Here is a 27,710-nt window from a genome sequence, read left to right as displayed (position 1 = left end):
CATCAAGCTAATACTTGCCCAGTTTCATCATCAAATCTACTCAGAGTCCCTGGGGTTAGGGATGGGTATTCTACAGTTTTAAAAAACTCCACTGGTAAATCCTAAAGCAAGTTCTAAGTTGAAACACACTAGAGTTGATCAGTCTTGACTCAGCATCAGGGCCCCCAGTAAACATTCTAAAATATAGATTTTAGGGCTTAGAGATTTTGACTATCGATTTGAGCTCCCTAGCCATTATGACACAAGCTCTTATAGGCCAATGAACCACATGATCCATCCAAGGGATGGATCCCTTTCCTGTCTAACTCAAAAATCTCTATGAAATAGGGGATGCAAAGAGATGAAATGGGGTAGGGGGAGGGCTGACATTAAGAAAGGACAATGGGGGCACCTGAGTGGCTCAGTCGGTTAAGCGTCCAACTTTGGTTCAGGTCATGATCTCACGGTCTGTGGGTTCGAGCCCCAAGTCGGGTTCTGTGCCGACAGCTCAGAGCCTGGAGCCTGCTTTGGAGTGTGTGTGTGCGTGCGTGTGTGTGTGTGTGTGTGTGTGTGTCTGCCCCTCCCCAGCTTGTGCTCTGTCTCTTGCTCTCTCAAAAATAAATAAGAAAGGACAATGGAATTCTACCTCAGTCCAAACACACACACACACACACACACACACACACACACACACACCAAAAAACACACCCCACAATTTAAAAAATAAATATGAAAAATAAGTGTTACAACACCCTCCTGGCCCCGCCCAAAGGCAAGAGAAACAGCATTTACCTATCCTGGAATAAGACTATGACCCGCCTATGTAGAAAGTGAAGTGGAAACTCCTCAGAAAAGGGGAGAAAGGTCATTAACTAATAATAAGCAAGAAACATGTGCCCTAGACTTCAAAATGAAGTTATTCTAGCTATAAGAATTTCTGCCGCGAAGTACTTTGTCTCAATCACAAGCATAGAACAGATTTCATAAACTATTTGCAAGAGAAAGCTATCTTGCACACTATTCCATTCTCAAAATACTGCATTCAACATCTTCCCTGCTTAAGAGCCCTGGTTACAGTTATGCCAATCTCTATCCCCCAAAAAATGTTTGAATGTATATGAAGTTGTTATCACTGAGAGGTGGGGGTTATTACAATACAGTTACAAGGTAAATAAATGCAATTAAAGATTACAATACTACCTGTTCTTATGTCCTTTGTTCATACTGGTTCTGGCCTTTAAAAAATATTTATCTATCCAAAATGTCATTCATCCTTTTTTTTGTTTGTTTATTTTTGAGAGAGACAGAGAGCGAATGGGGGAGGAGCAGAGAGGGGGAGAACAGAATCTGAAGCAGGCTCCAGGCTCTGAGCTGTCAGCAGAGAGCCCAACAAGGGGCTCAAGCTCACAAGCCACGAGATCATGACGGAGCTGATGTTGGATGCTTAACCAACTGAGCCACCCAAGTACCCCTGTCATTCATCCTTTCAAAGACCTTGTCAGATCCAAACACCATCTCCAAGAAAATGTCCCTGGTTAACTGAGCCCTACTTGCTCTATCCACATTACCAGAGGTCCTAAAGTATTGTGATTGTCTTACGTTCTCTGTATCTGAATCTCATTTCCAGAGCAGAACCTTAGGTCAAAATATTCATTTTATTTATTGTTGCCTCAATTTGTTGTTGTTATTGTTTCAGTTTATTTTGAGAGAGTGAGAGAGAGTGTGAGTGGCGGAAGGGAAGAGGGATAATCCCAAGCAGGCTTCGCTATGTCAGCGCAGAAACCCTATGTGGGGCTTGATCTCACGTATAGTGAGATCACGACCTAAGCGGAAATCAAGAGTCAGACGCTCAAGTGACTGAGCCACCCAGGTGCCCCAATTTGTTGCTTATTAACTAATGTTAAGCTCTTAAAGACTTAGACAAAATACATATATATCTGAATCCCATATTCCCTAGCAGAGTCATACACCAAGAATGGACATATGTAACAATTATTTTTTGAGTTTTAGGTTAAAAGGTTTTTTCTTTGAATAGGAAAATATGAAGTTTATATTAATTATAGCCAGAAGCCTAAATAATCCAATTACCAGGTATAAAGTTACTCCCTCAATTTTTTTAGGTGAGAAGGTAAGTCAGGAATAACAGCCAATATTTTCCAAAGAGAAAACTTTTTCCTTAAACCCTAATTTCTTAAAATAAACACCTCTCTGAGAGACAACAAGGATACTCTCCTGAGACTTTATGAGACCTCGTAGGGCCCATTTATTCCCCATCATTTTACAGACCCAGAGAGGATGCAGGTTGAAGGTCATGTCAACAGGCCAATCCATGGCAGAACTAAGGCTAATGGCTGGGTTAAACTACTGTTGTTCTTTTATTCATTCAAATCAAGCCATCAATTACCCATTTATCTACATTCGTTAGTTGCTGGGGATACAGGAAAGGAGAGACCTATCCTTCCACCCCCACACCACCTGAACCCATCCCATAAAATGCTTACATTCTAATACTGGGGAAGACAGACAATGAACAAACAAGTAAGTCAATTTTATGCAGTACATTAGAAGATGTTAAATGCTAAAAATAGAGGGACAGTGTAAGGATTAAATGGGAGTGGGCACCTCAGTGCTAATACTGCACTCTACAATAGACAGAGCAAACTGGCAGAGGCCAAGGTAAAAAGACCAGGAGAGTCTCCCCATCCTTCTTCACTGCTCCCCGAGTCAGAACCAGGGTCATGCCCAAGCTGCCCAGGCCTAGCAAACTCCTATATAAGGATGAAAGGAATTGGGATGGGTTAGAGTTGCACGCAGTCTTAACGTAGCCTTATAAGTTATTTCTCTGTGGAAATGCAAAGCTGTCATGTGTGTCAAAAAAAGGAAGAAAGAAATTAATATGTACCAGAATTTAAAAAGGAAGGAATGGTAGAAGGAATTATGCTAAGCCTGATGACAAAACAGGGCAAAAGAAAGCAAGCAAAAAGGGAAGAATAGAAAAAACTTAAAGTTGTAGACTTGGGTTAATTGCTTCTCTTTCACCAATTTTGTATAACAGAAGGAGTCAAAGTACAAGATTAAAAAACATCACTTCTTAACTTATAATACAGAATTAAGATGTAATTTCACCTACTTGCTCCCTTTTTCATTCTGAGTAGGTCAATGTCCCTTACCCATCTTAAGATAAAGCAGTGACCTCACTAATACATCAGCTCCACAAGAACCATCCTGGGCTACCACCCAGGCAAGACCCAGCTGTCCACAATGCCTTATAACCCCACTGAGATGGGAAGATAAACTGCTTAACATCACTTTTGAAGACAATGGTGTATTTCTAGGCTTCTGCTATTCCATTCAGCTCCTTTTCTATCCAGAAGCTTCAATGCTCTTCCACCTCTCATTCCCAATAATATGTCCATTTTTAGTTAGCAGCTGCTATGTAATTTCACAGATCAGTCAAGGAAGAGATAAAAGAAAAATGATATGTTTTGTATTAGACACAGATGTTGAAGACTGTGCTACGAGAAAGAAAGTCTCCTTCAGCAACAGAACCCATCTGGCCCCTGTGCTTTTCCCCCTCAGTTTTATGTAGCAGGTATGAAATTTCAATGAAATTAGACAGAAAATGTTCTGGACTCAGAAAAACTGCTCCAGGTTCAAATTTAGCTCTGCCTCTTACAAGCTTGTAAGCTGTAAGATTTGCTCTGTGCATTTAACATACATGAAGATACCCGTATACAGTACACACTCCAGGTACATACATTGTTTTCCTTTCTCACTCTAAGGCATGGGAGTTTTAAAATAACAAAACAAAACAAAACAAGCTCACTGAATATGAAAATTAAAATACAATAGTTGGGGAGCCTGGGTGGCTCAGTTGGCTGGGCATCCGACTCTTGAATTTGGCTCAGGTCAGGATCCCAGGGTCATGGGATAGAGTCCTGCACCAGGCTCTGACCTGAGCCTGGAGCCTGCTTCGGATTCTCTTGGTCTCTCCCTCTGTCCCTCCCTGGCCACCTCTCAAGTTAAGGGCGGGGACGGTGGGAGTAAGTAGCAGAGTACAGAGGAACTCCTAAACACTATCTTTTCTCCAAAAAGCAAAAGGAAATCATGACTACCAAAGAAACTCTCAAGACTCTCTCAATCTGGAAGTTAACACTTAACTTCTAACAGAAGAGAAATTGGTAGTCAACTAGTGGTAGTTTTCAAATGCTTTCTTTTTTGGAATATGTTACTGTAAGAAAATTAACGTTAACATGCTAGAAAGAAAATCTTTAGAAAGAAAAAGCCTCACCCCCTAATTCCCCAACCTAAGACAACCTACAATTGACCACCAAACCTGGATTCATCTCATGAAAAGGTCTGTACTACCCAGGCAATCTTGGCAAATCTTGGAGCAGGATGGGAAATGGAAACATCAATCCACTTTACTAAAACACAGGCAGTTAAAAACCTCCCATTTTAATAACTCAAAAAGTAGCCGAGCACTTGAAGCAACTGCCAACTTGAGCAACAGATGCTCACATCTCAGCTGTGTGATTACATGTTCACTTGACTATGAACAAACTGATAACCTCTCTGACCCTCCACTGGTACACCTTTAAATTTGTAAGTAACAGTAAAATGCTTAGCACAGTGCCTGGCACATAGTAAATGCCCAACAACTTCTATTATTATAGTGATATGAAGACTAAATGCCTGTTACTTTATCTTCGGGGTAAATTTCATTGCTTATATGTCATATAGGCTTGAACAGTAGCCCCCCAAAATTTATATAACCCAGAACCTAAAAATGTGTCCTTATTTGGAAATAGGGTCTTTGTAGATATAATTGGGTTAAAATGAACCCTTTAGTGTGGGCCCTAAATCCCAATATGACTGGTGTTCTTTTAAAAGGGAAGTGTGGACACAGACACATAGAGAGAAGACAGCCACGTGAGGACAGAGGAGGAAAGCGGAATGACGCAGCTATGAATGCAGGAACACCAAGAAACGCCAGCAATCACCAGAAGCTTAGGAAGAGGCAAGGAAGGCTCCTTCCTTAGACTCTTCAGAGGGAGCATGGCCTTCCTGACGCCTTGATCTCAGAATTCTAGCCTGCAAAACTGTGAGAAAATACATTTGTGTTGTTTTAAGTTTACTGCTCGATTTGTGCTTTGCTACAGCAGTCCCAAGAAACTAATACATTTGTTTTAAACAGACATTGTATAAATAAAGATATTTAATAAAATTGTCAATTTTCTTGAAATATTACTTATTAGGACATATTATTTATTAGGATCATCATTCAACTTTTACTCTTCCTGTCACAATTTTGTAGCATTGTGTATTCAGACTGCAGAGCAAGAAAATATAATCATGAATGCCTTATTTTACAGACCATGAAAACTGAGGATCAGAAAGGTTCAGTGGCTTTTCTTCCCAACCTTATATAGCTATATGGTAGCAGAGAGCACGAGAACCAAAGATTATCAAGTCCAAGCCTGGCATTTCTTTAATACATTATATTGTGAATAATGAAACTTCTGGATAGTCAATATATGTACAAAACCCCAGAATACTTTCCAGATATTTAGAAATACCTAACACTTTTGAAAGTTTCCTAAAACTGAACATAAAAGTACCCATGATGTGATTTAGCTAAAAATATTTATTATGGTATGCTTTATAACATAATTAAAAAAAATTTTTTTTAATGTTTATTTATTTTTGACAGAGAGAGAGAGAGAAAGCGCGCATGAGCGGAGGAGGGGCAGAGAGAGAGGGAGACAGAATCTAAAGCAGGCTCCAGGCTCCGAGTTGTCAGCACAGAGCCCAATGTGGGGCTCGAACCCACAGACCGTGAGATCATGACCTGAGCTGAAGTCAGACGCTCAACCGACTGAGCCACCCAGGTGCTCCTATAATTTTAATAACAGGCGTAATTAAAACCGCCACCAAAATAAGGTAACAGAATGTAGTCCTTAAAATGTTTCCCCCCAAAAAACAACAAGAAGAGCACTCCAGGGGGATTTCTGGAATACAAACTTAGATGACGTGTGTGGGAGGCCGCAGACTTTTACTTCAAACTCATCACTGTATCTTGTCAGCTGGTTACTCTTTAACTTTTGGCCTACTAGTTAATTTAATGCATACAGTCCACAGTACAGCAGTTCTCTGGAGGCTTTGACCAGCACCAAGGCGGGACAAAAAGTGTTGCGACACTTATTTTAGGAACAGTCGACTCTACATTTAGACCAGAGTCCAGTCATGGAGACTGGCTCAACTACCACAAAACTACCAGTGTCACTATCCAAGATAAAAGTTCTATGAGAAGAATCAGGACTCTGCAGATAGGAGGACACAGAAAAACCAAAATCTTGTAAGAATGTAAAATCCATGAAAGGAGGATTTTTATTTATCCCTGTGACCCCTTGTAAAGAGATCAGTGCCTCGTACACAGTAGGCACTCACCTGTGTGCTAAACGGATGGCTTTTCCATGCACATTTATCCCTCAGTCAAACCCAAACTGACTAAGGGACTTTTTTCTAAGTTGATTTTTAAGAAGAATGCCACTATCAAAGAGAAAAGTTCTATGGTAAGAATCAGGACTCTGCAGATAGGAGGACACAGAAAAACCAAAATCCCAAACACCAATGTCTCATTTGCCTGGAACAATCTTTCACAAAAAACCCTATTTTTCCTCAAGAAAGCAAGGGAAGCTTAGTGGTAAAACAGAAGTGCATCAAAGGAAAAAACCAAGATGAAATCCTAGGTCATCATCGCTTTTCCATAAATATAACAAATATGAGTTACATCAATGGCTTACATTATATAGTCTTTTTCTTATGTTTCCTATTAGCCCAAATATAGGAACTGTTTTGTTCCAAACACATGTTCAATTTAACATTAACTAACAGTGTTGTCTGCGCTATACTAAACAACATCAGGCCCTTAAACAAATTAAACCACTACAGCAGATCACATTAAACCATGCTCTTTGACACAGCTAAGAGTTATTGAGGGATGGGAAAAAAGGGATAATGGTAGTTTTTAACTGGTCTGAAAAAGACCAGACATTTATCTCTTACCTTATTAGCACGTATCTGCTTATAAATATCTGTTTGCTGCCGAATTCGATATTCCAAGTCAGAAACATGAGCCTGAAGCCAGTTCCAGCGGCTGACAATAGCTGCTCGGTCTGCAGCCCATCTCCACTCTGACCTGCGCCTCCTAAAAGGAAAGAAACTGAGTGAAATCCAAAAGTAACAGTAAGATTTACAGCAAATGGGATGGGGAGGGTTTTAACATCTAAAGGCCTGTATACCAACTGACTCTAGTACCAAGAAAAACCAAGACTGTGTGTGTGTGTGTGTGTGTGTGTGTGTGTGTGAAGACACACATGGAGGGCACTTCACATATAGATATTTCCCAAATTAACTAGTTGAAACTGTCTTCTAGTATCCTGATCCTGCATAAATTTCAGAGAAGAGAGAGAAATATTCTCAGATTTCTCAGGAGACAGCGCGAAGTATTTTCTACTTTAACATAAGACATATAAACAATAAAGATTATCTACACAGCAAATCCAAAAGACACTGCATATTATTAAAGCTAAGAATTCTTAGAATGTAACAATTAAAACTGTTCAGATCATCATACAAAAACTTGAAGTGCCGCTATATGCCAACATGTAGGAAATATTCATTTTTTTAAAAAAGCACTATTCACAACACCAACAAATGCTAATGCCATACACAAAAGATCTTTAGAACAGTAAAAGAATTTAATGGAATACTGTTTATTTTTATTAATTATTGTATCTATCAACATGACTAAATCTCAACAATATGGAATGGAAAAACTGTAAGAAAACTAAAAAAGAATAAACATAAAATAAGAACTGTTGCCAATACATAAACAGTAAGTATAAAAACATGCATAGAACTGACACTCAACAATTGAGGATTAGGGTCCTGAGAAGGGGAATGGAGAAGTCAGATTTTAGCTTGACCTATAATGTAATAATTGATTCTTCTTTAAAAACAGGGGTGCCTCAGTCAGTTAAGTGCCTGACTTCGGTTCAGGTCATGATCTCACGGTTTGTGGGTTCGAGCCCCACATTGGGCTCTGTGCTGGTAGCATAGAGGCTGGAGCCTGCTTTGGATTCTGTGTCTCTCTCTCTGCACAGCACCCCCCCCCAAACATTTAAAAAAATTAAAAAATAAAAAAGTCAAGGGGTACCCGTACCTGGGTGGCTCAGTTGGTTAAGTGTCCAACTCTTGATTTCTGCTCAGGTCATTATCTCACGGTGGTGAGATCGAGCCCCACAATGGCCTCTGTGCTGGGCATGGAACCTGCTTGGGATTCTCTCTCTCTCTCTCTCTCTCTCTCTCTCTCTCGTCCTCTAGCCCCCAAATAAATAAACATTTAAAATAATAATAAAATAAAAACAAAAGTCTGGGACACCTGGCTGACTCACTTGGAAGAGCATGCCATTCTTGATCTTGGTGTCATGAGTTCAAGCCCCATATTGGATGCAGAGATTACTTTAAGACATAAAAAACTTAAAAAACACAATAAAAATAAAAACAAAAAGTCTGATAGAAATGACAACATTTTAACATTCCTTAAATATTAAAGCAGGTATATGGCACCTGGTATATTCTGTAATCAAAATATTTAATAATCTTCCACAAAATTCTTTTTCAACAAAGCAGCAGTCACTGACCATAGCCCCACCTCCAGTCAGGATATACATGCTCATTACTAAAAATTTTAAGTGGTTATTAAGTGAACTTTCACAAAGTCTACTAATGGGGTAAAAAAACAGTATAATGTCAATAATAAAAGAATACATCTAACCATGGTAGGGTTAGAAATGAGTTAATTCTTTTATTTTTTATTATTATTTTTTAATGTCTATTTCTTTCTGAGAGAGAGAGAGCAAGCACACAGGGGAGGGACAGAGGAACTGAAGCAGGCTCTGTGTTGACAGCAGACAGTCTGATGCGGGGCTTGAACTCACAAACCGCGAGATCATGACCTGAGCCGAAGTCAGATGCTTAACCAACTGAGCCACCTAGGTGCCCCAGAAACGAGTTCTTAATTACACCATTATAATTAAGACCAAGGACAGCAATGGTATTTTACTAACTTTTATTTTATATGGTCCAAAATAAGCCACTCAGGCCAATCACTGTCATAAAGTATTATCCAATTATTTCTCTTTCAGAAAGAAGGTATTTTATAGTACCTAATATTGACGGAATCAGTATATGATGTAAAGATACTTTTTAAAAAGTATAATTATCTGGATTAATGTTGGTTGCAGGTCTAATTCTAGCTCAAGTTCAGGAAAGAACCTCAAGAGGTAAAGTATAACCACTTGAGGATCATTCCTGAACTATAAAAATGTCCTCCCTTTTCTAAGAGGCAAGGCTAGTTAACCTGCAGAGCCACTTTCGAACTCTCACTCCTCTACAAGGTTCACCCCCTTCCTATCCGGCAAAATCTCTTGGTTTTACAAATCATTCATTCCTGAAGCTACCACAGCACCAAATGCCCATGTACCATATCACCACTGGGCTACTCCAAAAACCTCCTCAGCTACTACTCCTAATGTAAGTCATACACTACTTTTCCTAAATAAACTCCCCTCAAACCTCTTATGTGTAAGGAACCGTACAGTTCTTGTGGCTTCTTTTCAAATCTTAAGCTTTCAAGAAAACAAAGTGTAAGGGGAGTCAAATATTGTAAAAGACAGCAATTCAAAGACAAAAAGTGATTAATAAAACTAACACAACACCCATTTAATGCCAGTTTATTCACAAATTTATTTTAACTGACAGTGGCTAGCCAAAACAAAACCCTAATGTTGAAAGTTAAAGCAAAAGAAAGAATGACTTCTTGGCAAATTTACAGCACTTCCTCCTTAGTCACTCTTGGTGGACAAAGAATCCTGGCAGTCTCTCCCAATGATCCTGAACTTAGCTCATAACGCTTCTCATGACAGTGTTCCAGGACACCAAGCACTCTAAATTGGCAGAAAAGATGAAACCCATTTGTTATCTCTGAATTTAGATACATCTTAACCAAAAGATTTTTTTTTTTTTTCTTTCTTGTCTGATGTCAAGGCAGGGCGGGGAGGAGAGATAATAAACCCAAACACTTTTAAATCTGTTTGAAAGCCTGAGAATATAAAAGGAAAAGAAAATTACTTAAAACATTTCAGTTCATAAGAACTTTGATGAATAAGTACTATTTTTTTTTGATATTAAGGAATAGCCCTTCTAAATTTTCCTAAGGTCAAAACTAACAAACCTGCTATATAGGTATTTTCCTAAATATCAATAATAAACTGAGTCTCCTAGTAAGATTTTTTGGAAATTGGCTAATAAATTAAAGATAGGCAGCATTAAGGGAATACTGAAATTCCCAAATTATGAACAGGTTTCATTCTACAAATACACTTGTCATATGACAGTTTAGAACTGGAAGTGATTTTCAATAGGAAGTTGTCACAGTATTATAACATAATTAATGAAAAATGGAAAACCTTACCCCAAATGTCCAAAAAGTATCTTGTGTTTAAAATACCAGCAATAGGGGAGCCTGGGTGGCTCAATTGGTTAAGCTTCCGACTTCGGCTCAGGTCATGATCTTGTGGTCTGTGAGTTCTAGCCCCGCGTCGGGCTCTTTCCTGACAGCTCAGAGCCTGGAGCCTGCTTCTGATTCTGTGTCTCCCTCTATCTGCCCCTCCCCCACTCATGCTCTCTCTCTCAAAAATAAATAAACTTTAAAAATAAGAGAAGAGAACATAAAATAAAATAAAATAAAATAAAATAAAATAAAATAAAATAAAGTAAAAATAAAATAAAATAAAATAAAATACCAGCAATATGGGCAAAAGCTAAACTGTTAGCAAAGGTGAGAGAGGTACACAGTTAATGAGTCAGAGGTAGCTATGAAGACGTTACCACACTCCAGTGATAGAGGAGAACATAAAACATTATTGCAAGAGTAAGATCTTCACATCTTTTTTTCCCCCCGTTTCAGACACAACATGCCACAGAATCTCAGTTTACCAGAGGTAGAGGTGGATTTCCCAATATTCGAAATGTAAATTTATTACTCTCATAACTTACAGATTAAAAACAAGAGGCATCGATTTAGTATCAGTCATACAAACTTCAAAGAAGAGCACATAACTAAGGTTGCAGAGTGATAATTATTCAATGAACTGGTTTTTACTGTAGTCCTTACAAATGATGAATAAAAAGATATGGATTCCAAAACAGAGGAGTCTTTCAATTCTTTCTTGTTGCTTATTCTGTGCTAACAATTAGTGAAATAATTGTTTTAACTGTGTTATCTGTGCAGGACACTGGAATTTTTTAAATTTAATGTTTATTTATTTAAGCAGGGAGAGCGAGTGGGGGAGGAGCGGGGGGGGGGGGGGAGAGGGGGAGAGGGGGAGAGGGGGAGAGGGGGAGAGGGGGAGAGGGGGAGAGGGGGAGAGGGGGAGAGGGGGAGAGGGGGAGAGAGAGAGAATGAATATTCCAAGCAGGCTCCATGCTCAGCAGAGCCTGATATGGGGCTTGATCCAAAAACTGTGAGATCACAACCTGAGCCTATATCAAGAGTTGGACGCTCAACCAACTGAGCCACCCAGGTGCCCCCTAAAATGCCTCCCAATCTATTATTCTGCTGTGTGCTTTACTCCAGTTTATATCAAAATATCTGTCTGTAAATACCAGGCTACTATCTGAGTGGGAATTCATTTTAACTCATATTTTGCCACTTGCTTTTATGAGCATTTTATGGTAAATTTACTTTGTCGCCATGTGCTGTATAAAAAAATCTATTAAAATTTTACACTCTGGATTTTTGGTTACATAAATGCAGGAAGATACAGTACCAATATTTCCTTTGGTAATACCACATGAATAATATATTTAATGTTGCCAGCTATGTACCAGTATTTATTTGTATAAAACTATACATGCTGTATAGATTTCTTTTTTAGCTATGTGAATTTATACTTTAATGGTTCTTTTTAGTGGGTTAGAAGAATATTACCACATATCCAGAATTTAGGATGTTTAATAGGATCCAAGAGTATAGAATATTTATGGTACTTACTTGAACAAAAAGTCATTTCCTCTAAAAAAGCTCTTTTATTTATAAACACTTTGAAACTACACAATGGGAAAGCACTTGAAAATTTAGGGTTCAGCTTACATGTTGGCCAATACAGAAAACGAAAAAGTGACTTTTGTTTTTAATTTTTTAAAAATCATCTTGAATGGTGATTTTAATAGAAATGTTTCATTAGAAGAGGAGAAACAGATCAACACAGGGACTTTTACGTAAGGAGACTTAACCTCTCTTAAATGTGGCAACCAAGCTCCTCCTATTTTTACTACAAATTAGGAATTATACATTGAATCCTCAAAAGGTGTCACTGAAAAAAACCTCTCCCATTGCACCAGAAGAGGTAACGATCTGAATCAACTCAGAGGTGGTTACTAACTTTGCTTAAAAAAAAAAAAAAAAAAAAAAAAATTAAGGAATGCAATTTCAGCTAACAGAGAAAAGTTAAGAATTTGCAATACTATGCCCCTTACCATACCCGCTGCTAACTTACTGTCAATGAGTTCGACAAAAGAGGTTACTAATATAACAACTCTTTCTATTTGATAAACCCTATCTTCAATGCCTACAGCACTGCCACAGACAGCAGAGCAACAGCAGTGGTAGATACCTCCTTTTTCTCAAAAATAAACTAAATCAAAAGCTGACTTATCTAAAAGTAACACTAAAGCTAGGCACTGAATCATGTCGTACTTGACTTAGTACAGTCTTAAACGAAATCACTTCTTTCTAGACAAAGACGGAAAATGTGTAAATCCAGTAGAACAATGCTGGTGGCTGATACTTTTCCCTGATCCAGAATTAAAAATTTTTTTTTCATTAAATAATCATGAACATGCTAGAAAGACCTGTAATCCCATCTTTGATTCTATTTCATTTCTATTTCCAGTTCTTTCACCTATATAAAAAAAAGTTCTAGTAACAAATTATAAGTAAAAATGACTGCCCACAGCAAGCCACATAGTACTATGTTCAAAAACTGGCACCTAAATTATTTCATAGAGTTATGTGCTATTTCCAAGAATGCAAGAAAATCTAAGACACCTAGATTCTGAATCTCCAGGTTCTTTAGATGACTTATAAAATGAATAAAGTAAAATTTAGATTATCACTGAACACACAGAATATACAGTTGCTGGATTCACAGTATCCAGGGCAAGAGTCAGGATCACAAGAATAGAAAATCTTGACATTATTGAGAGCCATATTTAAAAAATGTATATGCAATGATTCACTACCTAGTTCAAAAGCAGTATGAAACCAACAGGGGAAAGACCAGGAACACAGGTTAAAAGCAAGTTCTCACTTTTATTTACTTTATGTGAACCTAAACATGAAAACTGGCCTCTGGAAATAACTGCAACATCTGCCTCACAGGAATGTGGCATTCATAAAATGATAAAATCCTAACTGCAAGGTACAATGTGTGTATTAGAAAAGATTAAATAAACATAACTTTGAATTTCAACTCTGTCTCGTGAAAGATACAAAAGAAGGGAAAAGAGAAATAAGGAAATCTCAAAGAGGCAGACAAATATAGGAAATAGAGGATTTCAGTTAGCAGAATTCTGAATTTGAGTGTTTGGCTTCAGAGTCATCCAAAGGAAGCTCCACTCTACACAGCAAAACTAAAGTGCAGTTTCCCTTGAATAACAACACGGAGTTAGGGATGCCAAAACTTAACTAACTAACTAACTAACTAACTAACTAACTAACTAACTAACTAACTGCCTTCTAATGACCGGAAGCCTCACCGATAACAACAGTCAATTAATAGATATTTTGCATGTTATGTGTATTATATACTGTATTCTTCCAATGAAGCTAGAGACAATATTAAGAAAACCATAAGGAAGAGAAAATACATTTATAGTACTGTATTTATAGAAAAAAAATCCACGTACAGTGGGCCCTCCCAGTTCAAACACGTTGTTTCAAGGTTCAACTGTAGTTCATTAGAACAGACCACTGTATTCAGCGACAACGTCAATGACATTAGCCTCTGCCCAAATATACAGAGATGGAGGAAATAAAGTACAGAGGGAGGGGAGGAGTCTACCATCAAATATCTTTCATATTTTAGCTGTAAAATAAAAAACTTAGAGGAGAATGGGCTAAGAAACGGTCTGTATCTGTCATTCTAACTGGTTATTACAGTTTTCTAGAGAGGTCTATGGTAGTAATAGGAAATAAATGTATCAGACCAATTCTAAACTGCCAATTCATCCTGATAAAGACTCTGGGGGTTGAACACTTACACTTGACCCTTTTGTCCTACGGCCTAAACCAGATTACCTCTGAACTGAAAGGAGATTTGTGTATTTTGGCGAATTATTTCAGCCAAACTATCAACGATCACAAACTCTTCCTCCTCCTCCCAATGCCATTTGATAAATATTTAAGCACCTATTATTTACTGCCAGGGATTATACTAGGTGCTGGGGATACAGTAATAACAAACAAGAACTGTGGCTCATTAAGCTTAGAGTTTAATGGGCAAGACAAATATTAATAAACAGATAATCATGCAAAATGTTAAGAGATTATAACTATGACATCAGATCTAGAAGACGTCTCTGTGTTATAAACATTTAACCTAAGCTCCAAAGAACAAATGAGGACTTGGACAGGCAAACTTACTGTGGACAAAAGGTCTCAGGGGTGGTGAGGGGAATGTGGGGAGGTGTAGAAGATACTGGGGGCTGTGGTGTGTCTTAACAAGAAACAACATGTATACAAGATTGTGCAGCTGGAGCTTAGACAGTGAACAAGGGGAAGAAATCACTGGAGTTGCTGACACTGGTTATGGGTAGGTGGGGCCAGATCCACAAAACTCTGTAATCTATGTTAATTTTATGAAACAGTATTAAGCAGTCTTGGTCTTGTCCTATGTTCTTACATTTATCTTGGACTGGTTTTAAATGAAAAATTTCAAATACAAGCTAATGGATAATGAATTCCCACATAACCATCAACTAACTTCAAGAATTATTAACTTTTGGCCAATCCTATCTCATCTATAACATTTATCCCTCATCTCCATTAATTCTCAAGTATTCCCCACTATCAGATCATTACACCTGTGTATATTTCCACATGTAGCTCTAAAAGGTAAATTCACTTAAAATATAGTATACTATATACTACACTATATATACATACACACATAATACCATACCATGTATCATATATTTGTAGTATAATATGCTATAAACTTTCACAATTCGAAAAACAGGAACTCCTTAATGTCAAATATCCTGTACTGTCTCAATTGGTTTGTCCAAATCAAAGACAAGTAAGATCCACACTGCATTTGGTTAATGCATCTCAAATTTGGAACAGATTTCTTCTTTTTCTCCTTGCAATTTATTTGTAGAAAAAACAGAACTATCTGTCCTTTTAAGGGACAAAAAGTGGATTTTACTGATTGTTATCCTTGTCACAAAGCCCACACTTTTGAACTTTATAAACTCAATCTTTAAACTACTTTAAGTTTGTTATTTAGTGTTTATTTAGTACAGATCAAATGATTGGTGCTTTCGAACATTTCATTTTTACATGTTTAAGACTGAGGTGTGCTAAAACACACCCAACCTTTAGAGATTTAAGTACTCCAAACTCTTCTCAATGCCCATTTCTCAGGCTTTTTATTAATCATGGTAACATACACATAATACATAATTCTGCCATGCACAGTAAAAACAAAAAATGTAACAATTCTTCAGCAGAGCCCCTAGCAGCACTCAGATCAATCTGTTTGTCACATTCAATTAAGTGTCCAACCTGATAATATCCAGGTGCATCTTTTATGTCTAAAACTCACCTTCCTCTGGGGACGTCTTTCCTGGCAAACTTTAGCCTGGAATTGATTACTTTGTATTCTTCAAGCTTAGTGTGACCCTCTTCTTTTGTTATTTATGTGTTCTGTATTTCCAAGTTATGTCATGAAGACCTTGATCGGCCTTCAACTAGATTATCCATGCCTCTTTATCGGCACTACCTACCATGTGGTTTTAACTGTAGATCAATTTTCAATGATTATCTGTCTGCATACATGTAGTTTACAAATAAGAACTTCCAGGAAATCTAAAACATATGAGACTTATTCAGGCAATGGCTTGTCCTGCTTAATTTTCAAACTGTAAAAAACAAAAAACAAAACAAAACAAAAACCACAAAAAACCTCACCTAACTGAAGCTTGAAAGACCCAGAATGCCTTTGACACACTGAAGTATTCCTTTTTTTTTTTTTTTTTTTTTTTTATTTATTTTTTTTTAACGTTTATTTATTTTTGGGACAGAGAGAGAGCATGAACAGGGGAGGGGCAGAGAGAGAGGGAGACACAGAATCCGAAACGGGCTCCAGGCTCTGAGCTGTCAGCACAGAGCCCGACGCGGGGCTCGAACTCATGGACCCTGAGATCATGACCTGAGCCGAAGTCGGACGTTTAACCGACCAAGCCACCCAGGCGCCCCACACTGAAGTATTCCAATGGAGAAAGAGCATGACAGAGAAGGATGGAAGTGGCTTATAGTTCCTCTTGGCTGGCTGTAGGACTAGACAGAATCTGAGCGTGAAGATTCAGAACAAAACACTGGCCTAGTTGCGGTGTCTTGTTCAGAGAATGGGACTCTGTTATGTTTCAAGAATAAAGCAAAATGACAAAGTTAATACTGAAAGACTCTCAGTTATTCAAAAACTGCTACCCCAGAGTGGCTACTCCAGAGTGAACCAATCAATTTTCTGTCTACTTTTCTGCCTATGGAGTCTACTGTTTTAGAGTGGATTCCATTTTAGAACCTTTCAAAAATCAAACTGAGGTTAGAATATTCCTAAACAGTTAAATAATCCCACTTGTTCAAGAGCCCATAAATTAAAGTATTAAGAGTAGCTATTTTTTTTTTTTTTAAATGTTTTCAACGTTTTTTATTTTTATTTTTGGGACAGAGAGAGACAGAGCATGAACGGGGGAGGGGCAGAGAGAGAGGGAGACACAGAATCGGAAACAGGCTCCAGGCTCCGAGCCATCAGCCCAGAGCCTGACGCGGGGCTCGAACTCACGGACCGCGAGATCGTGACCTGGCTGAAGTCGGACGCTTAACCGACTGCGCCACCCAGGCGCCCCAAGAGTAGCTATTTTTTGATCTAGCTCACTCACCTAAGCAGGAGACTGACAAGGAGCGAATCTTACAACTTAAAAGTACTTATTGTAAGCAGCAGGGGACTTAGAAACTTCTCATAAACATCACAATAAAGACTGAAAGGGAAACAATCCTATCTTCAGCATTTCCCAACACCCCAGCCCTGGGAGTTAAAGTGGAGGATGACAGGCACTTCTTATTCCACGGGGGACAGTTTGCTTCTGATTATCTCTAAAACAATGAAAATCTATGGATTCAGCCTCACAGAGTAACTATATAATAACAGAACTCCTATAGGGAAATGTTTTTAATCCTCACTTTAATAACAAAATAGAGCTTGTTAGAAAGAATATAGTGTATGGAGTTAGTAAATGCTAAATTCCAAATCCTGGCCCTACCATTTAGCTAGCTAGCTATAATCACTGAGCCAGGTATGGAAATATGAAAGAGCCAACATTCCTATCAATGCTCAATGTCCAGGAATGATGTTCCAAGTTCAGTGTGTATAAGAACTATCGGAGAGTTAAAATGAGTCCCAGGGACTTGCATGAAAAGAAGCCTCTTGGATAGTTCTCAGGCAAGAAATGTGCAAGACCATACTTTCAGAAACATAACTCAGAGCTACTGAGGTTCAGAAATGAAAGGATTCATCTTGAAGAACATGAAGTTGAATCAAAAATCAATTTGTTAGTTAACTTAACGGTTCTTAAAATAGAAGAACTTCTGGTCCAGGAGAGATGGTGTGGACTCTTCTTCCAGCACATCCCTGCAAAAAACACAGCTAGAAGCCCTGGAAATAACACAAGAGGCAACCAAATTTTCGAAAAGCTCTGAAAAGTGGAAAAAGGAAGAGGAACTGGTTAGGGACTTCAAGACTAGAACAAGAGTGTGACATCGCATCTAAAAACTCCCGTTCAATCAAAGGTAACCCTGGCCTAGAATTTCCTAACTTCCAGCCTAGCAACAAAAGTGGCCCAGAAAGGCTCATCACTCCTCTGTATGGAATAGGAATACCACCCCCACCACCCCACCCCCACCCCCACCCGTATCAGGCAAGCTCTGCAGCAACAGAAAAGGGGAAGGATCAGGAGGTCAGCAAACAATACGAGGCCAGGGGAAAACATTATTACACTTCTCTCTTTACTTTTTACAACAAAGACTCATTATGTCTAATCTCTCTCCTCCCATTCTCTCTTAAATCCAAGTTCTCACCCCCACTAACTGCACTGAAACTGCTATTCAAGGTCACCAATGACCTCCACTGTCCTAAATCCAATTCTCGGTCCTTATCACCCAAACTATCAGCAGCATCTAACACAGGTGATCACTCATCAAAATATTTTCTTCATTTGTCTTTCAAGACATCATATTAACCTGATTTTTCTCTTGCCTTTTTCAATTCTTTTTAAGACTCCAACTGCCCACAACTCTAAATCTTTCTACACTCAGTTCCTAGGGGATCTTATCAAATATCATAGCTTTAAGTATTGTCTACATTTCTAACTCTCAAATTCTTACCGCTAGCCAGGACTGCTCCCCTGAATTCCAGATTCCTGTATACACCTGCCAACTCAACACCAGCACCTGAATGTCTAAGAAGCATCTCAATCTTACTATTCAAAACTGATACTCCTTCTTCCCCATTCTTTATACCTTTCCAAACCTGCTTCAATTGGATTGATGTGTCTAGGTGAAAAACCTTGGTGTTATCCTTGACTTCAAACCCCTTACCCCGTCTTATGTCTCTCACAGACACCTCCTCCTTCCCCCAACACACACACATCCAGTCCATCAGCAAATTTTACTGGAACTATCTTCAAAATATATCCAGTATTCGCCAATACTTTTTTGTCACCTCACCATCACTACTTTGGTCCAAACAGCCTAGATTATTGCCAATTGGTCTGGCTCTCATCCTTGACCAAATTCATCTATTCAGTGTTAATATAGCAGCCAGAACGTTGTTGTACAAAAGGTAAGCTAGAAAACGCCACTCCTCTCCCCAAAATCAATTCTTGTTGCTTCCCATCTGTCAAAATGACCAAAGACCAAAAACCAAAACCACTAAAAACTCCCAAGTCCTTACAATGACCTGTATGGCCCCAAATGGTCATGCACCACCTACTACCACCCCTCCCTGCTAGCTCACTGGCGTCATCTCCTACTCTCCTGGCTCATTCCACGTAGTCACTGCTTTTACTACTGTTCACTGAACTTGCCAGGTTAGCTATCAACCACAGGGCCTTTTAATTGCCATCCCCAAGCAGACATCCTCACTTTCTTCAGGTCTTTTCCTCACAAGTCACTTCCATGAAGACTTTCCTTTATTGCCCTATCTTAAAACTGCAAGCGTTCACCCTTCCCCAAACACGTAATTCTCTCTCCTTTTCATCCCTCCTCCTGTAAAATATTTTCATTATCTATCTTACTTATCTGTTTCCCCCCACTAGAACCCCTTCTGGAAGAGAAGGGACTTTTGTTTACTATCACATCCCTGGTGTCTTGAACAATGCCTGGCACGGAGTTGGTAGTCCAATACGTGTAGAAAGGAAGGAGGAAAACAGGAAGGTAAAGAGGGGAGGAGACAGGTTAGAACTGTGGTCCTAACTTTTCCTTATGATACATAAAAACCAAAGTAATCCTTGAGTGAAGCTAACCTACTTTCTCATTTGGTGCCAACTGATCTCCACAGCCTGGGACATAACTCTGTCCTCTCCTGACCGAAATGGGTGACAAAGTATCACAAAATGAAAACTGCCAGCGAGGTATCTGATCCATATTAACACCAACCGTACAGCACTTGAACGGATGCTTACTGAGGGGATTATAAATCTTCTACATGCTTTGACAAGGAAGACCAACTTCTCACATTTCAGTTCCCACACTCTTTCAAACTGTTTCCTAACGAGTTAGCATCATGAACTGTAGGACATACATAAAATATTCTAAGTTTCCTTCATTGTGAACATTCTTCCACAAGACTTGAAAATTATTTTGTCAGGTTCTTCTTTACCACATAGTATATAAATCTACTCCCTGCCCACCCCACCCCACCTTCAAACCCTGAAGAATTAATCTTTAATGACCTAGTCAGCCCTCAGAGATCAAACCAACTTGCAGTAAAGAATGATTAAAGGCACATGGGGTGCCTGGGTCGCTCAGTCGATTAAGCACCCAACTTCAGCTTAGGTCATGATCTTGCGGTTCATGGGTTCGAGCTCGGCGTCAAGGCTCTGTGCTGACAGCTCAGAATGGGAAGCCTGCTTCAGATTCTGTGTCTCCCTCTCTCTCTGCCCCTCCCTGCCCCCTCAAAAATAAATAAAAACATTTAAGAAAAAAAAGAATGACTGAAAGCACAGAGAAAGACACTTTCACTGTCTTAATAATTGAGAGATATCAGTAAGCAGTATTAATGAGCACAATGCACGAGCATACAGTAAGTGCTCAAGAAATGGTAGATGCTGCTGCCCTTCCTAAGTTCTGACTACCAGGCCTGGCTGACTGACTAAGCTACCACAAGATGCTCTATGCCCTTCTATCTGATGACAAACATTTGTTCTTGCAAATGTGTAGTCCTTAAACACACTTGAGAAACAGGAACGTGACACCAAGTATCTTCTGCATATGGAGGACTGGAAGATGATGAGGGAAAGAGATTCACAGACAGATTATCCTGTAGTGGTCCCTCGCTGAAAAAAAAAGTGATGATACACTCACCACCAATTCAGGATCACTGACAAGTAACCACAGTAACTGTTCATCTTAACTCATTAAGAACCTGTTCTTGCAATACTCACAAAAACAAAAACAAAATAAACCTACGCACACAGGAAAAATCTTCTTTGTGCTCCTAGAATAATGGCAATATAGTTATGTTAGAGTCTCTGATTTTCAACTGGTCTGAGAAAAAGCAATGATCACATAATAAGGAGCTCTTACGGTTTACTTCATTTTACTATTTCTTCTTAAGTAACAGAAATTATAAAAATCACAAATATGGTACTATGTACAAAACACTGCATATCACATATATTAATTCATGTAATTTAAAGACTCTCTCAAATAGGTATTATCATCACCCCACTATACAATGAGGAATTTAAGGAAATTAATGCAAAAAGGTGGAAGTAATTTGTCCAAGCTCATACTGCTAAGAATCTGAAGAGCTTCTCAGTTGGTTAAGTGTCCAACTTTAGCTCAGGTCATGATCTCCTGGGGTTTGTGAGTTTGAGCCCCACATTGGGTTGTCTGCTGTCTGCACAGAGCCCTCTTTGGATCCTCTGTCCCCACCACCTCTCTGCCCCTCTCTCACACTTTCCTTCTCTCTCACTCTCAAAAACAAATAAACTTAAAAAAAAAAAAAAAAAAAAAAAAAAAGACTCTGAAGAGCCAGGACACGACTTAGGCACCCAGGCCCAGAGTTCCTACTCTTAACAGCTGGGATAGTATAAACTTAAGAGAGTATCATTGCCAAATTAACTTTTTCAGAAATGATGTCAAAAAGGGGGAGTGTGCTTAATTCACTAAGAAAAGGCTCTTTAACAAAATTCTTTCCCTTAGTTATAAGACTCATACAGACTCTGATTTTGATGAAGTTATGATGCCAAGTCTAAATCTAAATCTCTCTCTCAAAGTGCCAAAAAATTTAAAACCAAAAGAAACCTCAGAGATTATCTCTAAGCATCTCAATTTTTTAAATGGTCAAAATGAAACCAAAATGGGTCCCAACAGAGTGAGTCAAAAATCAATTTCCTGTCAGTCAAGCTCTTAAAGCAAGTTATCAGAAAAAGATGCTCAGAAGAGTTTGGCATGCCAACATGAGCTTAAAATTACATTCTGGGGGGCACCTACGTGGCTCAGTCGGTTAAGCATCTGACTTCGGCTCAGATCATGATCTCACAATTTGTGAGTTTGAGCCCCACATTAGGCTCTCTGCTGACAGCTCAGAGCCTGGAGCCTGCTTTGGAGTCTGTGTCTCCCCGCACCATCCCCTCTCTCCCCCCTACCTGCTCACACTCTCTTTTTCAAAAATAAATAAACATTAAAAAAAAATTTTTTTTAATTACATTCTGATTTGGGGTGCCTGGATGGCTCAGTCAATTAAGCATCCAACTCTGGCTCAGGTCATGATCTCACGGTTTATGAGTGTGAGCCCCATGTCGGGGTCTGTGCGGACAGCTCGGAGCCTGGAGCCTGCTTCGGATTCTGTGTCTCCCTCTCTCTCTACCTCTCCCCCACTCATGCTCTGTAGAGACAGAAATATGTTTATTTTTATTTATCAAAAATATTTATCAAAAATATGTTTATTAACATGTTTGTTAACATTTAAAAAACTTACATTCTGATTTTAAAAATTATTTTGGCTTCTTTAACTAATTGGCACTGGTAACTAGGACTCAAATGTCATCTCTTAAAAATTTAACAACCACAAGGGGAGGGAAGCAAAAATAATATAAAAACAGGGAGGGGGACAAAAACAAAACAGACTCTTAAATATGGAGAACAAACAGAGGATTACTGGAGGGGTTGTGGGAGGGGGGAAGGACTATATGGGTAAGGAGCATTAAGGAATCTACTCCTGAAATCATTGCTGCACTATATGCTAACTTGGATGTAAATTAAAAAAATAAATATTAAAAGATAAAAAAAATAAGATAAAAATTTAATAATTATTTTACTGACTCAAAAATAAGACTACTTGATCAGTACCACCTTCTCTGACATTTCCTTCCTAATAAAAATACATAAAATTAAGATGAATGACCTATTCTTAGAAACAAGCAGGAGCCACATGAATAATAGGAAAACACACACTGGCCATTCCAAACGGCAACATCTATACTGAACTAATAAAGAATTCCACCATTGAAGGAAGTCAAGCCCCCAATCTATTCCATACTTGCATGGCCCTCAAGTCTCCTCAATCGCAAAATTGATCTTTCGGGTCCTTCTAGCTCTAAAATTCTACTTCATCTTTGCTCCTAAGTGTCACATTACAAACAGAAGACTCAACAGTTTGTTCCCAGTTTAAGGCATGTTTGCACGTCCTGCAAACAAGGTGCCTACTAATTAATAACAAACCAAAATAACTGGTGTGTCAAAGTAACCTTTGTCTCTTTAGTTAGCTTTTATGAAGCTACTTATCTTTATCCTAAAGAGTTCCTGCACTAGGAACTATGTATTTATCAAATTTTACTGTTAAGAACCCTGAACCCATTATTAGCTTAAACAGACCCTAAGTAACCCATCACCTAAAACTAGAACATCTATCTAAACCAGACTCGTTAGGTATCAAAAAAAAAAAAAAAAAAAATCTTATTCTTACATATGAATTCTAAAGAAGGAATAAAGATACTAATTTCCTAACTTGCAGAACTAACACTAAGCATGCCACTCTCAAGTTTTCCATAGGAATATTACATTTTTGATAGTTTATAATAATGCTTCCCCAGTTTAGTGATGACCACGTGTTAACATTTATTACAATCTTGTAATCAAGACAAAATGTCTCCAATATACCAATTCAATAATTCTTGATATGAATGCTTAAAAGGAAAAAAGAATGGCGAACCATTTTTAAACTAGATAACAAAATGAAAACAATGCCCGGTTAAGTTATTAGACTCTTGACTGACAGCTGACAACTTCCTGAGTAGATAACTAGCTACAGGGAAGAAAAAAAAAAAAAAATTACATCACTTTGAAGATTCAGTCTGGATAAAGCTTTAGAACAATTTTTCTTTTATGGTCTTTCCTTTTAAAATTAGACACGCTCTAAAGATCTGTCCAGATAGAAAGAGGTTGATCTCATTAGAATTTTTTACTAAACATCACAATTAAGTTTGCTCCAACATTTCTTTTTACAATACTTAGCTGTTTTTTTTTTTAATAAGGCAAACAGAATTATTTTAAAGAGCAGAAAAAGTTTGCAGTTGCTCTTTCTTCCCTATTGCAAAAGAAGAAAAAGTATAAAGCTGTAGAGAACAGTCAACAGTTCTAGATCAACCCTTCCACCCCAGCCACCAATTATACAGCTCATGAAAGCTAAACAGAAATCCTAGGGAAAATATACATTTTAGAGATGAAGGTGATTTTAGAGGTGTATTACATGATGGCACAGGCATATATAGCTTTTCAGACAACTATATGTGATTTCAAAATAAAGACAAAAACTTCACCAGGACATTACAAATGAGAAAGTTTATTTGTAGGACATTCCCACTCCCACCAAAAAGTGTCTTCAAGCAATCCAAATATCTTTAAGGGCACCAACAGATAGGGTAAGCAGAAATGCTATGGCAATTGCCAAACATGCACATACAACTTTTAACGTTTCCCCAGGGATCAACTAGGGTTATCATACAGGATGGCCATAAAATGCTTAAGCTGTTCATACACACCAGGCAAACGCTATAAAAGTGCTGGAAAGTGGGTTATTCATCAGGCTATCACCAGTGTGATGCAGCAAGGAAAGAGCCTCCAGGGTTGAAAAGTAGAACAGAAACAGTCTGGTTCACTTCACATTTTCTGATTAGTTTTAGAATTCATATTACTAATTACAGAACCAAAGAAGAAAAGAAAAGAACCCCAGGAACCAAGTCTTTCACAGATAAGACAACTGATCTGCCAAGACTTATGGTAGAAAACAAGACCCAACTTTCAACTGAGAGGAAGGACTTTGTACCACACAAAAATTAAACATTTAGTAATTTAGATTCTGTGAGGAATAGCCCAGTTACACATCTAGTAGTCCCCCATTATTTACGGCGGATATGTTCCAAGACCTCCAGAGGATGCCTGAAACTTCAGATAGTACTGAGCCCTATATGCACTATGTTTTCCCTGTAAGTATGTACCTATAACAAGGTTTAATTTATAAATCTGGTACAATAAGAGATTAACAACAATAACCAATAATAAAATAGAACAATTACAACCATATACTGTAATAAGTTATGTGAATGTGGTCACCTTCTTTCTCTCAAAATACTGTACTGTACTCACACTTTTTGCGACGTGAGATGATAAAATGCCTATATGATTAGATGAAATAAAGTAAATGATGCAGCATTAGCCTATTATTGACCTTCTGGTGATATGTCAGGAGTATCAATCTGCTTCCGGACCTCAGGAAGTGAAACTGTGGGTAAGCGGGGGGCTATGGTATTCCTCAAAGGAAATGCTGATAAAGTCGAATAACCCATTAAACTATTAGAATTTTCCTATTAAGGCACTAAACATTCAAAGTAGTTCAGGAAGATACAGAACTCAATTCACTTTCACTGTGTGACTCCTCTGTTCAGCCTCTATCAGTGACTCCCTTTCACAGTGCAATATCAACTTTCCCATTAAAGTCTTCATTAACAGTCCTCCAACTTCTATTCTCCAAGAGAGTTCAAAAACTTTTCTAATGGTGAGTACAGGTTCCATCATTTTCTTTCAAGACTTGGTATCCACAAATTTTTTGAAGTTTCTTTATTAAAGTGCGCAAGCAAGGGGGTCATAGAGAAGAGGGAGAGAGAGAGAGGATCCCAGGCAGGCTCCGCTATGTCAGCGTGGAGCCAGATGAGGGACTTGAACTTGCAAACCATGAGATCCCGACCTGAGCTGAAATCGAGAGTCAAATGCTTAACCAACCGAGCCACCCAAGCACCCACCCTCAGGAATTACTTTATACAGAGAACAAAAACAGGTCTATAAGCCTCTAAAATATTTTTTTAATGGCAAACAATCTCGATAATCAACAATAATGCTAGAATATTTAAATTACATTTTTAAAACTGTAAACAGGTTTTAAAACATCCAACTTTGGAAAAAAAAGTACCGTAACAGCTTTAAGAGATAGCTGCAAATTCTTTGACACTTCTTCCATTGAGAGGTAGGGTTCTCTCTCTCCCCCTTGAATGTGAGAGGGCCTATAACTGCTTACCAATAAAAAATGGTGAAAGTGATGCTAGGGGACTTCCCAGGCCAGGTTATAAATGAACAGACTGATTCTGCCCTTGTTTGCTAAAACACAGAGATGCCATGTAAGAAGTTGGATAACCCTGAGGCTGTTATGCAGGTGCATTTGGCCAGTGGGTCCCAGCTGAGCAAAGCACTCTAGGCTTCCCTAACAAGGCGTCACACATGAGTGAAGATGCCATCTTGGAAGTGACCCTCTAGTTGACCACCAGCCTTTGAATCTTCTCCAGCTAAGCCCGTGACATCCTGAAACAGAAACAAGCGATTCCAACGGTTTCCTGAATTCTGACCCACTGAATCTATGACAATATGATAAACCTTGCCATTTAGTTTGAAGTGGCTTATTAAGCAGCAAAAATAACAGAAATAGCCATTATCCAATAAAGTTGAACATGGGCACACTTTACCACCCAGTAATCCCAGTACTTCTATATACCTACCAAAAACAAAACCCAAAAACCTTCAGCACACATATACCAGGAAGCTTTTTCAAAATAAGGGCACTGAACATTATTTATAAAATAACTCAAGGGAAAACCCAAACACACACCAAGAGGAGATTGGATAAATTAGGGTATGTTTGCTCAGCGGAGCAATGAAAACGAACTACAAGTTAATGAAATAGCACAGATGAATTTAGTGACATAATGTTGAAAATCCAAGTCCCATAAGACAACTTACAGTATACTCTCTTTTGTAAAGTTTAAGGCTAAGCAAGAGTAACCTAGAGATCCCTGGAGAAACTTTAAAAGCCGTGTGTACATGTTTTACCATTGCCTTAGAATCTTGTTGGAGGGACAGAAATGCGGTTTGTTTTCTTCCTTGTAATTGTTTTAGGCAAACACAGATATATGATGCAACTAAAAAAAGAAAAAAAGGAAAATGATAACTTAGGATTGAAAATGGGGGTGGATCTTACAGATAAGTTCTTGGTATCGGCAGTCACTGAGCTGGGCAGTAGCGTCACAGGTGTATATTGCTTTTGAAATAAAGCCATACATGGACTAACAGTGTCATGAGCCCAGAGGTCTAAATTAGAAAGAAATAAATACACGGGCACCTGGGTGACTCTGTTGGTTAAGCGTCTGACTTCAGCTCAGGTCATGATCTCACAGTTCGTGAGCTCGATCCCTGCGTCAGTCTCTGTGCTGACAGCTCAGAGCCTGGAGCCTGTTTTGGATTCTGTGTCTCCCTCTCTCTTTGCCCCTCCTCACTCATGCTCTCTCGCTCTTTGTCTCTCAAAAAATAAATGATAAAATAAGAAAAAAAGAAACACACACATATACACAGGAGTACATAAAATAGGAGGACATGCTATGATAGAATGGGGGTTAGGGGCAGGAGTATCCACATTACCATTAAGAAAAATGCCTTTTCTAGTTTAAGCCAGCAGATATTGAAATCCAATATACCCTCCACCAATTTCCCTTTAGATACTCATGAAAATAAGAATGTTACAGTTTCACAGAGCAAGAAACTAAGAATGCTGATT

The 27,710-nt window shown here is 38.5% G+C and overlaps 1 protein-coding gene across 4 annotated transcripts in view; it reads right to left on the bottom strand.

Annotated features, from left to right (window-relative positions):
* The window catches only part of KANSL1 (KAT8 regulatory NSL complex subunit 1), a 176,779-nt gene that overhangs the window by 44,259 nt on the left and 104,810 nt on the right, over positions 1–27,710 (bottom strand). For all 4 annotated transcript variants that reach the window (XM_019437465.2, XM_053892339.1, XM_053892338.1 and 1 more), the window contains exon 3: positions 7,048–7,189. In XM_019437465.2, the coding sequence (XP_019293010.2) occupies positions 7,048–7,189 (142 nt within the window). The remainder of the gene's footprint in view (positions 1–7,047; positions 7,190–27,710) is intronic.

This window comes from Panthera pardus, unplaced genomic scaffold (assembly GCF_024362965.1).
Source record: "Panthera pardus isolate Hobbes unplaced genomic scaffold, ASM2436296v1 HiC_scaffold_3, whole genome shotgun sequence".
Lineage (NCBI taxonomy): Eukaryota > Metazoa > Chordata > Mammalia > Carnivora > Felidae > Panthera > Panthera pardus.
The sequence above is the reverse complement of the archived record's forward strand: the minus strand, read 5'-3'. Positions and strand labels throughout refer to the sequence as shown.